Raw genomic sequence first — 17590 nt, 5'->3', positions numbered from 1 at the left:
GAGAAAACATATTGGACTCCTACCAACGAATTACATTATCATCTCCTATTCTCGCAAAGATATCCTTGTATATGAATCGATCTAATTGATTCGATGAAGAGGTTCAAGGCCAAGCTCGGAAAAACGTCCATATACCATAATGCCACCTCCACCATGCTTAACCTTACCTTGGCAGTATCGGGGATCTGACCTTTTATCTTTTGGTTGGCGAACTCTTCTCATTCCGTTTGAATATTTCAAAATAAATTTTAATTCATGAGAGAAAAGTATTGTTTTCCATCGTTTTACTAACCAGTATACGTCTTAGTAGATTTTTTCTTGATATAAAAGACTTTTTAGCTTCTTTGTATAGTAAGGCTGGTAACTTCCAAATATAAGGCTTTAACCACGCTCGCTGCCGACTAATCTGGAAACTATTTTAGTTCTCAAAGTATTTTTGAATCATCATGTCGTGTTGTAGCTTTGGGCCGTCTTCCACGATGGTGAGTTTCCACAGATCCATTGCTCCTAAATTTCTTTATAATAAAGCTCACTGTTAATTTGTTGACATAAAAATTCATGTAGTTTTACTATTACTAGTAGTTTTTACTATTAATTGTTTTAATAGAATTTAATTTTTGTTTCCAGCCATGGTCCCTTTTTTATTAATTTCTTCCAAATAAGTGAAATTTTAATCACGTCACAATTTTTTATATAAGGAAACTTGGTTAAATTAAAATGATGATGATTTTTTATGTTTTGTCCGACACTGTAAAGGCTTTGATCTCTAGAAGCATTTAAAATTTTACGAGGATGATAAAAAATGAAATGAACCTTTTTATAAATGCATTTCTTAAAAAAAAAAACAAATTTCATATTTTAAGGCTTAAATAATTGTTGCACAATGCTTATTAAATTCTAAGCGAAGCCAGGTCCTTATCCACCTGGTCCTTCCAACAGAGTGGAGGTCTTCCTCTTTTTCTGCTTCTGGAGTGTTTTCGTCCATTCGGACAACATGACCAATGTCATCGTATATCTCATACAGCTCATCGTTCCATCTAATGCGATATTCGCCATGGTCAACGCGCAAAGAACCATAAATCTTTCGCAGAACTTTTCTCTCGAAAACTCGCAACGTCGACTCATCAGTGGTTGTCATCGTTTAAGCCTCTGCACCATAAACCAAGACGGGAATAATTAGTGACTTATAGAGTTTGGTTTTTATTTGTCGAGAGAGGACCTTACTTCTCAATTGCCTACTCAGTCCGAAGTAGCACCTGTTGGCAAGAGTTATCCTGCGTTGGATTTCCAGGCTGACATTGTTGGTGGTGTTGGTGCTGGTTCCAAGATAGACGAAATTATCTACGACTTCAAAGTTATGACTGTCAACAGTGACGCTCCCCTTGCAGGGGGAAGAATATACCCGTGGTAAGGCATGCCTGTCGTAAGAGGCGAATAAAATCCACATGCACTGTGTCTGACAAACAGGTCTTGTTTAAATGTCAGCATGGTCTAAGTCAGAAATAGTGCTATAATACTCAGCTTGAAATGATATTATAAACTTTAAATTAATTCCTAATATACCTAAACGCATTTCACCCGATGAACCCAAACGATATAAGGTTATAGCTAACTGTAGATCTACTGAAAATTGCCTAATGGATTGAGAATTGTTAAACTGTGCACTGTCTTTGATCAAGGACAATAGCAACGTAAATTGATCGCTTGAGACTCTGAGGATTTGTTAATAACGTTCTTCGTCTAAATAGTCAAGAACATTAGATCTCCATTCCCGACACTTTCTATCATTTTTGATCATTCACAATAAATTGACCGAATCAGGCGTTCATACTTATATCACTAGATTCAGAAATGGGTGCTCTCATACCCTTGTATATTTCGGTATAGGAGTTTTGCAATCTGCAATCTTGCAAGAGCAAGAGAAACCCCCTAATACATGGTCTACACATTTTTATGCAAACTACTATTTCAGAGCAAGAAAATAAACTTTGTGCGTAATATGTGTGTAGCAACATAAATATTTTCATTGCGATTTAAGGAATGTGGATTAAGATTGGTAAGTTTTATACAAAATTTCAAAATGAACTATATTTAATTATAATTATTATGTTGGCCAATAGCGCGTTCTTTTTTTAGTAGTAGGAGGAAGCATCGAAAGCCGGAGTGCGGGACTTTAATCCGCTAAACCTAACCTACTCCCAACTCAAGACTCTCCTATGGAACCACCAGATAAGGTATTACTTCATGGGAGTGACAAGACATTTTACGTCTCCTCTCTAGCGCGGACGGACTGACGCCTATTTTACTGTAGCTGACTTAATATTGTCGCGATGGAAGTTTCCGCTTCACGAACAGCATCCCACTTCTCAGAGGACTGAGACATAGGTACAGTCAAACTTCCACCGTTAAACTACCATCTATTGCTGTTTCTAACTTTTCTCTTATATTTATAAACCGAGGACAATGGAAAAATACGTGTTCAGAGTCTTCTATTGACTCCGTACACATCGAACAATACGGACTAACGCCATTTTTAAATTTGTATAGATAGCCTCTGAAGCACCCATGACCGCATAATATTTGGGTCAGGTGGAAATCCAGGTCCCCATCTTGTCTACTTATCCACGTATGGATGTCAGGTATAAGTCTGTGGGTCCACCGTCCTTTAGTTGAGGTTTGCCACCATTGCTGCCATATAGTTTTTTTCTCAGTTCATATAATCTCGTCAAATTACATTTATTTTGGAGGTCATCAAGTTGTTTAGCTACTGCTACGACTATAAGGTCGTCCGCGTATGCAATTAGCTTAATGTTTTTTGGTTGTGGAATTCTTAACACCCCATCATACACTAGATTCTATAAGAGAGGGCCTAAAACAGAACCTTGTGGTACACCACTTGAAATAGGGTAGCTCTTGATGTCTTCGGTGGTGTCGTAGATCAGCCTTCTATTTTCAAAATAACTCATAACGATATTTATGAGGTACTGAGGGGTGCGTATTTCATATAATTTGTCCATTTAGCAGAGTAGAATGCAGGGTGATCAGCGCACAATATTTTTTTGTACCACCTTTCCATCTTTTGCCACTTACTGCACTTTTCGCGGTGGCGACAACTTCCTTCAGTGCATCTATAGTAGACCTCTGTTTTCTGAAGCCGTATTGTCTTTCTGATAGTCCGCCGGCTTCCAGGATAGCATTCTCCAAGCGGTTTCTTATTATGCTTTCGTACACTTTGCCTATTGTGTCGAGCATACACAGAGGTTAATACGAAAAAGGTTCATCTGGTGGTTTTGGGACAAAAACCAGGCGCTGGACTTTCCAGGGATCGGGGAACAACCCTTCTTTTATACATGCGTTGTACATTTTTGCGAAAAGAGTGGGCTTTGAAACTATGGCTACCTTAAGAGCTCTGTTTGGTATGCCATCGATACCAGACGCTTCGTTGTTTTTGATTTTTAGCTGTGGCCAATAGTTCTTCTTCTGTAACCAGTGGGGGTGATTCAGCAGCTTTGTTTCGTCGCACCGCGCTGGTAATCAGGGCGTGCGTCGGAAATAATGCCTCAACGACTTTCTTCATGAACGGAGCGCATTTCGGTTGCTGCCGCTTATTTTGGAATTTGGACATACAGATTTTATAAACAGTCCCCCAGGGGTCTATATTCGCTTCTTTACATGTCTTTTCAAAACATATTTTTGTGCTACGGATTATAGCTGACTTTAGAAGCTTCTAATGGCTTTTAAAAACTTCTTTGAGACGGTTTTCGATTTCGCTACTTTGATTGCGTTGTAGGCGACGTTGTGCTAAGTGACAGAGCTTTCTCAACGTGGAAATTTCTTCATTCCACCAGTATACAGGTCTTCGCTTATTGTGACATTTTGACAATGATTGCCATGTGGTCGCTATTTGTGAACATGTCTGGCACCTCCCACTTAATGTGTCTGCTTAGTGCGTCATTTGCAAACATCAGGTCTATTATAGTATTTTTCGTGTCACTATTCATTATTGTGAGATTGGTTTGGCTCAGGAATTCTAGAACTAGGCGCCGACGATGGTTTGAACTTCTGCTACCCCAGGCAGTAGAGCATGCGTTAAAATCGCCTCCCATTATTATCGGCGATTTGCCTCTCCAAGTAAAGCCATTTTTTGCTTCGCTGCAGCAAGACGTGAATGTTTGTCCATTGCTGCATTGCCACTTCTATCTCTAATCCAAGTACTTTCCGAACGTTGGGAATATTGCTCACTCAGAAAGACGACATCAATGTTGCTTTCAATTACGATTTGTTGCAGCAAGGCTTGTTCTGCGGCGCAGTGGTTTAAATTCAGCTGCAATATTCTCATTTTCAATTATTTTTAGCACCTCCACGTATTTGGGACCAGTCGTACTTAGAACCGAATGTTCTCGGTGTATTAATGCATACTTTTGCAACATGTCCCACGCTTCCACAACGTGTGCAAAGAAAGGACCTGTCGATCAGACTGCAACATTTACGCGCCATATGGCCTGAATGGAAACATCTGTAACATCGCCCGGAAGTGACAGATCGACCACCCGATCTTTACTTTGCCAAAATTAAGTTCAGTCTTTGCATCTTAAGCACACAGGGATATAAGGGCTATTTGAGCGCCGCTTCTTGTTTTCCGAATATTTTTAACATTAGCTGGCTCTATGTTCTGCATTCAGCACTCTTTCTGTAATGCGCAGCAGATTTCTTCAGGAATAGTGATCTCATCTAGATCTTTGCACATTACAGTCACGTTGTGTGTTTTTGGTTGTACTACAGCCATCTCGCCAACCACTCCCTCTAGGGTTTGAATAGTTTCAGCTCCTTTGTCTCCTTGGCTTTTTAGCTCTATGAGCTGGTCTGCATACGAGGCTCCGTCCTGTTTTGTTAGAATTATAGCGTCTGGTTTCGACCTAAATCTCTTTTCCATGGACCTCTTCTTTTTTACACGTCTACGCATTTCTCGGGTGCTGGTTTGTTTGCTGCGGTGTCTTCATTATTTATTTTCATGACTTCACTTAATGTTTCTTGCACTTTTTGAGTTACGTTTTTTGGCTTCTTCGTAGGTGGTAGGAAGCCTAATGTCTCCCGTGCTCTTTTTGGGGTATTTTGGGGAGATACTTGTGACGCTTTCCCTACCATTACTATTTTAGATTGGATTTCGGGATTATTTGTTTTGTCATACAAGTTCGTTATGCTGCTTACAAGTTCTTGCATAGCTTGGTCTATGTGTCTCTGTCCGGACATCATATTTTCGTGTTTCTTTATTTTCCTGCCCAGTTCGCAAAGTTATTGACAGATTCTTTACTTTGCGCTCTATCGGATATGCCACTCTTGTTGTCGTTGTCAGCAGATTCACTATTTTTTATTGGTCCAGCAACGGTGGACTCCTCATTTTTGCCATTTGGCGGCGTTCTTGCAATTTTTGAAATCCTCCGAAAAGGATTTTCTGGTGTGCACCCAGAAGTATTCTCAGAGCCATACCTCATTAGGAGAGAGTTGAGAACACCTGCCGACTAGTCTGTTCAGTCTCTTCCTCTTAAATTTAATTTCAATTTCTGTAAGCAGTCTCTAATCACTATTTGAGACATTTTGACGTAAAGTTACTATTCACTAAACAGTCCTTAGGTTTAGTCTCAAAATATTGTCTTCTAATTTGTTACCTGATAGTTAGCAGGTCACAAAACTAAAAAAAAGCTCTTGTTTGCCATTTTGAATATTCTGAATAAACTTCATCATAGATATTGATCGATTGCTGTTTTTATATTTTGTAAGTAACTCAAACACGAAAAGGTTAAAAATAAATCAATTTTACATAAATTTTATAAATATTATGAAACAAAATCAACACATATTTTTATTTTTATTGGTAATTACGTTCTTTGATTATGTTATAGAAAATTTAATATTTGTTAACGACAACTTATTTATTTTCAGTCAAGTGCAAAAACATCTTTGAATAATGAAATGTAATAGATTTTGTGACTGTTACTTATAGAATACCGATATCGTCTCAAGTCACAAAAAATTTCTCTAACTTAAAATTTCAAATTTAGAGACTTGTGACTGTATCACAGTACCGAATCGCCTACAGGGCTGTTAATTTTAATAGTCGTTTAGGGTAGCTTATTTTTGTTAAGTGAAAGTTAGTTATTCTATGAAAAGGGTTGGCAAGTCTAATTAGGCCTTAAGTCATCGATAGTCAAAATAAACTATTGATTGTTTTGCATCTCTATTCTCTAAACAACAAACACGTGAAGATTAATATAGAAAATTTGTTAAATTAATAAAAGAAATATGTTTCGAATGCCACCACAAATCGATCCTGCTGAGGAGAAAAAACGAACCCAAGCAGATGTGCGTAACAATTTTGTTTTTTTTACGGTGTTATGTGCTGCTATCCGAATTGGTACGTAAATAAATGAAATATTAATGCGTTTAAGTCATTTCATTAATATGTTTATCGTTGCAGCTCCTTATGTCTTAGGTAAAATAAGTGCATAGCTATTCTTTCGAAGAAATTTGGTTTTGGAACATCAAGGACATTTATATCTCGTTTAAGGAATGAAATCTGCTAAATCGAAATGTTATCATAATCAATCTTATACTTATGTTAAGATCAAAAAATAATTTTTGTCGTAAAGATATGTCATGACTCGTTGCCTCAAGCATTTTTCAAATAAATTCCGTGACGAAATTGAATGTAAAATATTTACTCCAGCGAAACTTGAAAGAGAAAATTATGTAAAAAGAATTAGATGTTTATCAGATACGTTATTTACACATTACGCTCCGAACACATAGAAAGGACACAACACGGCAGCTCGACAATGAACTGTAAATGGCGTCGTAAATCCTACTACATGAACATTTGTAAGAAGGCAGCGACATAACAATGGCCGGCATGTACACAAAACAGCACAGTTGTCCATTTTGTATGGACACAACTTCGTAGCAGCCATACTAATACACCCAACTCTTTTAGACACTTTCCTCAGAAATCCGTGTAAAATAACAGGCAATGCAATATAGAACTATATTTACTTCGAAAAGCCGTGTAAAAAATGTTGAAAACTATAAAATTTCGCATATGCATACAAATTATATGTTCATATGGCATTTTATTGAACATTACTTGATAAGCGCAATTGTTTGCGACGAACTGGACCAAATTCGGTGTCATCACTGGAGATATCTATCAAATTATTAAAAATCATCTTTCGACAGATTTCCGTATTTCATTCTCATTTTTCTTAATGGTCCCGATAGTAGTTTCGTTTAAGCCAAAATCTCACCTCTTGGCAAATAGTTCAGGAGTTTTAATTTTACTTCAAAAGAAATGGCTTGTATCTTACGAATCTTTGAAATTTTGGACATTTTGTTAGCTGTATTTTTTTTTAAAGCTTAACTAAAAATTTATAGATAAAATACATTTTTTCACTTATTATTGATAGCACGACCATTTGATAAAATATTGCGAGGTAATAAACTTTAAACACTTTAATTAAGCAATATTTTATATAAGGGTCATTCCATAAATTGGCGACATGGTTTTGTACCCGTAGTTCTCCGATTTTAACGAAACTTTAGAATATCATAATATAGACCAGGAGAAGAATATTGTTTCTTTTCCACCAACTTTTTTTCAAAATTGACTTTTCCATTCGATTCCTCGTTAAATTCTACATAAGAATCAGTGTTTAAAAATATGGGACTCTAATCCTATGAACAGCAAAAAAAATTGAAATTTGTCGCTATACGCTGTAACGAAAATTAGTTGGTGAAATTTTAGTTTGAATGAAAAAACGAAAATTCCTATGTAAAATGTATGGGAACTTAAAACAAAAATAGCGACCCCTTAGAGTTAAGCTACAGCGCCTGGCTTGAGGGAGGATTTTTTGTTTGTCAATCACTAACATTTGAGGGGGTTGAAAAAAAATTCAAATTTTTTTATGGGAATATTGAGTGACTTATACCGTTTGATCTTTCGTCCTCGAGAGAGGACTTTACTTGCCCATTTGCTTCACTTCCTTATTCAGTCTGGAGAAAGCAGAACTAACGGCGCCAATGTTAAGGCCAATGATATCTATATCACCGGCGTACGCCAGCAGCTGTACTCTCTCATAGCTGTGATTGTCCCTTTTCGATTCAGCTTTGCAGATCGAAATATTTTCTCCAGCAGAAGATTGAAGAAGTCGCATGGTAGAGGGTCGCCTTGTCTGAAACCTCGTTTGGTATTGAACGGCTCGGAGAGATCCTTCCCGATCCTGACGGAGCTTTCGGTATTGCTCAACGTCAGTTTTGGGGCATAGTGAATATCTGGTCTGTGGTTGATTTTCCAGGTCTGAAGCCACACTGATAAGGTTCAATAACTTTGTTGACCATGGACTTTAATCTTTCACACAATACGCTCGATAAAAGTTTGTATGCGTTGTTGAGGAGGCTTGTCAATCTGTTCATATTCACACATTCCGACCTCTCTTTTTTGCGTCTCGCTTCCCTCTTCAACTCTCGGTATTAATTCCATTCCGGACGTATTGTGGTCGATTGTAAAGTTCCGGGGTTGGCAGTCTGTCCCTTCACTGCGAGAAGGCACTCCTCATCGTACTAGCTGTTCTTTTGCCTTTTACAATTTCTGCTGTACGTAAGGGGCTTAAAATGCCGGGTTACTTGAAGCGTACACACGCCTTAAACACTGGAAACATGTCATCCGTCTATCACAACATGATCGATCTAGTAGGTAGTTTTTCGATCCACCTAGGTAGCTTGATGAATTTTTCAATGTTGGAATATAGTATGGAGTCATGTGTAGAACTTCGCGCAAGTGAGGAAAGTTCTCCATAGCTCGCAAATAACTGTCGACCGTTTTTCTTCTTATGCTCTCGTTGCGAGCACAACCGAAAAAGTTCATACTCTCTCGCTCTCGCTCTGAGCAAGAGACTCTTGCTGTCTTCATTTATGTTTTCTGTTGAGCGCTTTTCGTTGAGCTCTTTGTATTTCGGTCTTTCAATGAGCAGTGCGTAAAGAGCGGAACGAGAAACGCTCGCACAAAGAGAGTCAGCAAAAGACCGAAAAACTCAACGCAAGCGGTCTGCACTAATCGAACTTCTTCGTTCACTTAATATAAAGTGTAGGGCTGAGAATGCCCGTTCGACGGACACTTGCGTTGCAGGTGTAGCCAGCACAACCTGCGCTAGTGCACTTACATATATGCGGAATCTTAAGCTGCAAATCATTAAAAAATTCCAATATACTATTTGAATTTAATGGCAAGCGACCAAATGTTACGTCGAAGTTTTCGATGTCAGCATAAATTTTGATAAGTTTTGCAGAAACAGGATCTTTTTTGCTTTCTGACACTGTCTGAAACAAATATTTCACAACTTAACTTAACCCATAAAACGGTTGCTCTCTGAGTCTTTTCGTAAAGAGTCAGGAGAGACACTTATTTGCAGACAACGAGAAACGGTCGACAGTTATTTTTGAGCTCTGAAGTTCTCTGATCGTCATTCACTTGGGAGTGGCCAGAAACGATTCTTTTACATATGGCTCAAGCAGCTCACGACTTCCGGTCTTTGACCAAGTATCCTCTGGGTAGCCTAAGAACATCCGTTTGAAGGCGAACTAAAGTGAGAAGGCGATGAAAAATAACAACCAGCATCGGATGAGAGACCTCTCTTTTGATGACGATCATGGCAAACAAGTTAAGGATTCCGATTTGAGTGCATGCACCTGAAATTTTCGGTCCCTTAATTGGGAAGGTGCCGCTGCCAAGCTGGTTGATGTCCTCGTTAGAGTGAAGGCTGACATCACCGCCGTCCAAGCAATGCGATGGACGGGACAAGGATTGAGGCGAGTAGGTCCTTGCGGCATTTACTACCGTATCCATATAAATCTCCGTCCCCTAGTACTGTCATTCACCCCAGTGGATGAACGTCTTGCTAGATTCCACAACAAAGCGAGGTTCTTCAACATATCGCTGATTTGTGCCCAGCCACCACGGAAGAGAAGGACGATGCGACCAAAGATGCCTTCTATAAGCGCTTGGAGCGCACCTATGAGAGCTACCCTGCCACAATATCAAAATCGTGCTTGGTGACTTTAACTCCAGGGTGGGCAAGGAAGGTATCTTTGGCACTACGGTCGGTAAATTCAGTCTCCACGATAAAACATCCCCAAGTGGGTTGAGGCTGATCGACTTCGCCGGGGCCCGAAATATGGTTATCTCTAGTACTAGATTCTAGCATAAGAAAATTCATCAAGCCACCTGGCTGCGTCCGGATCGAAAAACCACTATCCAGATCGATCATGTTGTGATAAACGGAAGACACGTCTCCAGTGTTTTAGATGTGCGTACACTCCGAGGTCCTAACATCGACTCGGACCACTACCTTGTTGCAGTCAAGATTCGCACCCGCCTCTGTGCAGCAAAAAACGCACGTCAACAAACACAAGGAAGGTTCGACGTAGAGAAGCTGCAATCACAACAGACAGCCGAACGATTTTCTACTCGACTTGCACTCCTGCTCTCTGAGAGCGCACGTCAACAACTCGGTATAAGGGAACTGTGGGACGGCATTTCAAACTCCTTACGTAAAGCTGCAACCGAAACTGATTGGTCCTTATCAGTGTGGCTTTAGACCTGGCAAATCCACAACCAACCAGATGTTCATATGCGCCAAATCTTTAAAAAGACGCGTGAAAAGAGAATCGACGCACACAACTTCTTCGTCGATTTCAAAACTGCTTTCCACAGCACGAAAACGAGCTGCCTTTATGCCGCGATGTCTGAATTTGGTATCCCCGCAAAACTAATACGGCTGTGTAAACTGACGTTGAGCAACACCAAAAGCTCCGCCGGGAACGGGAAGGACCTCTCCGAACCGTTCGATACCACTGAGGATTCAGACAAGTCGACTCCCTATCGTGCGACTTCTTCAATCTGCTGCTGGAGAAAATAATTCGAGCTGCAGAACTTAATCGAGCAGGTACAATTTTTTATAAAAGTGTACAACTGCTTCTGTATGCCGATGATATTGATATCATTGGCCTCAACACCCGCTCCGATAGTTCTTCTTTCTCCAGATTGGACAAGTAAACAAATGGGTCGGGGAGTGAACGACTTGGCTTCGCTTGGAATCTCCAATTGGCGCCACGTAGCGAAAAGAAGAAACGACTGGCGCGCTGTTTTTAACTCGGCTATAATCGCGTAAGCGGTGTCTACGCCAGTAAAGAAGAAATCCAATACTACAAATAACCAAATTTCGGGACCCGACGAAGTCGAGCCTCAACCCCTTTGGGGATATTTCATCATGGAGACCGAATTTATCGACCTTTGTGCAAAAGATACTTTTTTTGCCCAGCCTGTCGTTAAAGTCGCCAAGCACGATTTTGGCATCGTGGCGGGAGCAGCTCTCATAGGAGCGCTCATAGAAGAAATGTTGAAAAGCTTCGCTTTGATACGGATTGTGGACGTTCATCCACCGAGATGAATGCCAGTTCTCGGCGTCTCCACAACAAATCCCTCGCCGATTTTGTGCTTCTTTATATTTCCACTGTAGTAAATACTACACGGACTAATCGCCTCAGTCCTTGTCTCGTCCATTGCGCTTCTTGGACGGCGATGATATCAGACTTTACTCTAACGAGGACTTCAACCAGCTGGGCAGCGGAACCTTCCTCCCGGACCGGATAACCCTGGTGCATGCCCTTAAATCGTAATCCTTAACACATAACATAAAATGTTGCAATAAGTAGATGCTGTTATTGTATCGTCAAGATGAGTCAATTAGCGTTACGCTACATACATAAGTATGTTCTTACAGAATGAGATTTGCTTATCAAACGGCAAAGAAGGGATCCATTTTTGAGGCGCATTGTTACTGACGATGAAAAGTAGGTTGTTTACAAAAATGTCAAGCGCAAGAGATCATGGTCTAAAAAGAATGAACAAGCTCAAACCATTTCGATGGCCTGCAGTCACAAAAAAGTATTATGTTGTCTGTTTGGTTGGATTTTCAAGGGATCGTTTATTTGGAGTTTTTGCCTGACCGTACCACAATTATTTCTGAGGTGTATTGTGATCAGCTGGACAAATTGAGCAATGAGTTGTAGTGCTCCACCAGGATAATGCGAAACCTCATACAAGTTTAATGACTCGCCAAAAGCTTTTGCAGCTTTAAAAAACGAAATTACTTAGTGAACGACCCAATAATATACATATGTATCTTTTGGATTCTTATTTAGTATTGATCAGCAGCCATTTTTGAACATTTGTAAAAAATAAGAAATGTCAAAAGATCTGTCGATAGCTAATAGAGAATGAAAAAAAATTTAAATAATAGTGGAAACAATTTTAATAAAATGACATGCATAATTTCTAATGTTATAAATTTTGTTGTTATTTCGGCTTTGATATCGAGACGGAACAGCGATTAGCATTGAAAACTACTTTGCTTGTTGAGTCTTATACCGTGGGAAACAGTCTCCAATTGTTTTCAACAAAAGAATTTAACTAACACCTCTTTTATTAATTTATTGTCAAGTGTCGTATCCGTCCACACACTATTGCTTCTCGCAATCACCTAATACATAGTATCTACGGCTATTGCATACTCATTTTGCCTAAAAATCGATGCTTTAATTCCTCTTAGCAGTTTTATGCGGAATCTGATTGCATTAAACACCATCTCTTTCGGGATATTGAGCGGTTTTGCGATTTCATCATATAACTTACCATTCTCCCATCTTCAGCACAATAATTCCTTTTGATCATACTTTTTTCACAAAAATTATTAAATTTTGTGACTTTTAATCAAAATATAGTAAAAGCTTTGCATAAATCATCTTAATATGAAAAAAAAGGAAATATACGAACAGAATAGGAAATTTTTAAAATTTTAAAAAATTTATAAAATTCCCCTTGACAAATTTCAGGGGAAATAGTTTTACGTAAAATAAGTTAATTTTAACAGTACTTTTATTCCCTCAGTATTTTACAAATAGGTGCAAAATATTTATAGGAGCATGCCAATGCTGACGTTGAGCAGCACCAAAAGCTCCGTCAGAATCGGGAAAGACTTCTCCGAGCCGTTCGATACCAAACGAGGTTTCAGACAAGGCTATTCCCTATCGTGCGACTTTTTCAACCTGCTTCTGGAGAAAATAGTTCGAGGTGCAGAACTAAATAGAGAAGGTACCCTCTTCTATAAGAGTGTACAACTCCTGGTGTATGCCGATGATATTGATATCATCGGCTTCAACACCCGCGCCGTTAGTTCTGCTTTCTCCAGGCTGGACAAGGAAGCAAAAGAAAAGGGTCTGGCAGTGAACGAGGGCAAGACGAAATATCTGCTGTCATCAAACAAACAGTCGTCGCACTCACGACTTGGCACTCACGTCACTGTTGACAGTCATAACATTGAAGTTGTAGATAATTTCGTCTATCTTGGAACCAGCGTAAACACCACCAACAATGTCAGCCTAGAAATCCAACGCAGAATAACTATTGCCAACTGGGGCTACTTCGGACTGAGTAGGCAATTGAGAAGCAAAGTCCTCTCTCGACAAACAAAAACCAAACTCTATAAGTCACTCATAATTCCCGTCCTGCTATATGGTGCAGAGGCTTGGGCGATGTCAACAACGGATGAGTCGACGTTGCGAGTTTTCGAGAGAAAAGTTCTGCGAAAGATTTATGGTCCTTTGACATAGTTCAGCCGGATGGACGAAAACACTCCAGCTCTGAAAGTATTCGACGCAGTACCCGCCGGGGGCAGCAGAGGAAGACCTCCACTCCGTTGGAAGGACCAAATGGAGAAGGACCTGGCTTCGCTTGGAATATCCAATTGGCGCCACGTCAACGACTGGCGCGCGGTTGTTAACTCGGCTATAATCGCGTAAGCGGTGTCTGCGCCAATTAATAAGAAGAAGAAGCATGCCAATGTTAATTAGTTGCACGCATTTATAGGTACATATATATGTATATGGACATCATTGTATTAAAAAATCAAAAATAAATAAAATAAATTTATGGAACAATAACAGTTCATATTATAGTGTATATATATGTACATATGCAGCACTTGAATTCAAATCTGTATTTTTTGTATATTGTTCAATATTGAAATATCATGTACTTTCATATTCTTTAAATCATTTGTTATATTGCTCTCTTAAAAAAATATGTTTCAAGCTGCTTTATTGTATTCAAGAACTTACGGAGGCTTTAGATGGGGCATGCCAGATTATTATTTTTAACTAAAATAATTAACCGGGGGAAATTAAAGGTAAATTTTGTTTCAATAACACATATTTTTAAGCGATTATGCGGGGAAACCAATGAACGGGGTTCAATTATGCTAGGGGATCAACAGTAATTATATGCTTTTCCGGAATTTTTTACAATTCCAATATTTTATTTTTATTATTATATTTTTAATTTTTTTAAATGTATAGGACAGCGATAAATTTTACCTCATTGCTTTAAATAAATATATATATTTTTTAGAAAACTGGCATGTACATACATGTAACTTTTAAAATATTTTTGACATTTTCTTAATATAATTCATATATCTCGAGTACTTAAATTAAAAACACATCACTTAATTTCTGAAATAATAGATAGTTAAATAATCTGATCAAATGAGACATCGAAAGGTTAATACTCAAAATAAAGAGTATTCATATAGTCAATAGGCAATCGCCCTTATCTTTGCTAGATTGAATACATCGAATTTTAGGTAATAACCTAATTTATTAATTGCTATTACATTTTCTTAATTATTCATATTTAAAATCAAGTTGGTCTTCTACCCAAAATAGCAAAATAATAGTAAACTCTCAAAGTAATTAATGCAAAGTGTTAAACTGTTTCGATTATTAATCATCGAGGTAATATTGTGTCAAAAATCCGCAAGTTATTATAAATTATCAGGTCCCGATAGTTGCGCACGTACGACACCTTCACCTATTATAACATAAAAATACAAAACGAATACTTTACATTAATGATTTTTGACAGTCTACCATATTGCTTCGAATTTAATAAATAAAAACCGTAAACTAAAGAGTTATAACACTTACTCACATACAAATCTTATATTTAGTAGTATTATTTATAATAAATTAAAAAATACTAACGATCCAATTTTTAAATTATAGGATTTTAAATTTTCCGTTTCCAAAAAGGGTGTTTCCACAAATTTATTATGTAAATATATTAGCATTAGAGAAGTCTCTTTTTCCATCTCTATTATTTCTTTGTTGTTGTATGCCAAAGTAGTGATCAACTTCTGGGTCGCTGAATACCTCATATTCGATTTCTTTGGCAATGTCATTCTCGTTAATGATCGCATATTCGTCTTCATTCTCGTATCCAGTGTCAGTGCTTATATGAGTTTTTCGTTTAATGTCTCGTTCGAAAGGCCTTTGGTTAGACGCATATTCATCAATATAAAAGGCTATGGAAATAATAATATACAATTGTAGATATATAAATGTATAGTTTTGCGAACTGAATGATTGTTTATGAATTTGTTATGAGTTATGTGCGAAATATACGGATCAATTCTACAATTAATTCTACTTAATGAATGGACTGGGCAAATATGCAAACAAAATAGAAGCAAACTGGTTCAGTCGAGTTATACCCAATGTGTGTAGGTTTCTATGAATATTTCGTAGAAGCTCAAAACTAAGTACTTGCAGATGTTTTCACAATTCAGTGTTTTTTATTTCCATTAATTGAATAGGTTTCTCTGGAACCTCACATTCTGATCGTAAAATTTGACATTTTAAATGGTATGCATAATCAGAACGTTTTGACATACCAGCGCTATTTTTGCTGTTTACAGTAACATAAAATATTCTTCTCTACCAAAAAATGGAATTAAATCTCGAACACTTTCGCCGGATTATTTTTTATAACTTTCGACGAGAATTAACTCATCGAGAGTGAAAAGATGTACATAATTCTATTTTTGACAATGACGTTCTATCAAGGACCATTGTTTATCGATAGTGTGGTGATGGTCAATCGTGGTCTTAGATCACTCAAAAACAAATTCCAAGATGGTCGTTCAAAATCAGTTGTTTTTCCGGAAACTACTGACCTACTTGTAACCTATCGTGAGATATAGACAATTATAGACATTAGTGGGACTAGCATACATTCAATATTGCATGAATATTTGACTGTAAAAAAATTTGTTCACGGTGGACTCCACATAATTTGTCAATCATTCAAAAATAAAGGCTCGTATCGATTAATCGAAAGAAATGTTAAAAAAAATACGACAACGCTTATTCGAAACACGATTATGGCATCGTGAATCCTGGATTTGCGCGTATGAGCCCGAAAGTAAACAGCAGTCGACTGTATAGATGTTTCAAGATGAGCTGAATACAACAAAACTTGTTTCCAATAAATTCTGAGTGGTAATGACTTCTCTTTTATCCCGTACGAAAAAATTTAGGAGGTCAACGACAACTGAAGGGGAAGTTGGTGCGTTCAGTATGGATGTTTGGGAGATATCTGAATCAGGGTGGAAAAATTGCTTCGACAATTAGTTCAAATGCATGCAAAGATGTACATTCATATATCTTAATGGAGAATATTTTGAAAAATAATAAAGCAATATTCGTTGATTAAAATTTGTTTTTGCCCGAAATAAAAAGGCAACCATGGTCTTTAATATTTGTTGCTACAGAGTATAATAATTTGTTTACCTAACGGTTGTTTGCATCACCTAATACTATGTTCGGACCGACAACGAAAACATTTCGTGGGAAAAACTGGTTTTCGCACGAAAACTTTAGTTTTCGTCCATATAAAATCTGTCAAACGAAAACACAGTTTTCGCTAAAAACTACTTGAAAACTTACATTCCACTCATTATAATTGGTGCCTGGTCTAGTTTAATCAATGTTTTTGGAAGACATATTTTGCCGGCCCTAAATTGTCACTCAATATTTGTTTACATTCCATATACAAAAATAGCTGTCATTTAATATTCTCATATTAGGAGGATTCTCTTGCTCTTGCAAAACCTTGCACGGTGCAGAAATTGCAGAATTTTTCTCTTGGTGCAACGGCACAACAACAAACACACGCAGAAAATTATTTGCAATGGCTGTAAAATATGTCAGACCAAAACCGGTGTTTATTTTCATGCCGTCATATATCACTACATTCTGCAATGGGTGCTCTCTTGGCCTTGCATATTTCGGTAAAGGATTTTTGCATTTTGTGTCATCGTGCAATCTTGCAAGAGCAAGAGAATGTCGCTATTGATAGTTGTCAGGGAAAACTCATCGAAAACACACATTGTCGGTCCGAACGACTTAGATTCCACAACATACAAATGTGTTTTCAAAATGTTTTCAATGTCGGTCCGAACATAGTATAAAACTAATCGAGTTATCGAGTTAGGGGGTTATATATGTATGTACATAAACACACGCAAAAATTGTTACACAAACACGCAAACCGAATGAACCTTGCAAGTTGCAATAATATAAAATGTTCGGTTACAGCCGAACTTAGCCTTTCCTTACTTGTTAAAAATGAGCTTGTTACAAACAT

At 37.9% G+C, this 17590-nt stretch overlaps 2 protein-coding genes across 3 annotated transcripts in view; one reads left to right on the top strand and one right to left on the bottom strand.

The window, feature by feature from the left end:
* Window positions 1-6224: 6224 nt before the first annotated feature.
* Window positions 6225-6712, top strand: LOC120777467. The gene is made up of 2 exons (XM_040108791.1): window positions 6225-6412; window positions 6476-6712. The coding sequence occupies exons 1-2, from the start codon at window positions 6301-6303 to the stop codon at window positions 6505-6507; spliced, it is 144 nt and encodes a 47-aa protein (XP_039964725.1). The 5' UTR covers window positions 6225-6300; the 3' UTR covers window positions 6508-6712.
* A 7672-nt stretch (window positions 6713-14384) lies between these two features.
* The window catches only part of LOC120776812 (1-acylglycerol-3-phosphate O-acyltransferase Pnpla3), a 32689-nt gene continuing 29483 nt past the window's right edge, over window positions 14385-17590 (bottom strand). The window contains exons 8-9 of one of the 2 annotated variants that reach the window (XM_040107814.1): window positions 15148-15467; window positions 14385-14974 (exon numbers count right to left, since the gene is read on the bottom strand). In XM_040107814.1, the coding sequence (XP_039963748.1) occupies window positions 15214-15467 (254 nt within the window). In that variant the 3' untranslated portion in view covers window positions 14385-14974; window positions 15148-15213. Of the gene's footprint in view, window positions 14975-15147; window positions 15468-17590 lie in introns of those variants that run through there. The other variant, XM_040107815.1, reaches the window with a different exon arrangement.

This window comes from Bactrocera tryoni, chromosome 5 (assembly GCF_016617805.1).
Source record: "Bactrocera tryoni isolate S06 chromosome 5, CSIRO_BtryS06_freeze2, whole genome shotgun sequence".
In the NCBI taxonomy this organism is placed as follows: domain Eukaryota; kingdom Metazoa; phylum Arthropoda; class Insecta; order Diptera; family Tephritidae; genus Bactrocera; species Bactrocera tryoni.
The sequence above is the reverse complement of the archived record's forward strand: the minus strand, read 5'-3'. Positions and strand labels throughout refer to the sequence as shown.

Bases quoted from the DNA above. Each gene is read 5' to 3' on its own strand.
- LOC120777467 (XM_040108791.1), top strand. From the start codon at position 6,301: ATGTTTCGAATGCCACCACAAATCGATCCTGCTGAGGAGAAAAAACGA. The intron at 6,413-6,475 runs GTACGTAAATAA...TTATCGTTGCAG, and splicing joins ATGTGCTGCTATCCGAATTG to CTCCTTATGTCTTAGGTAAA.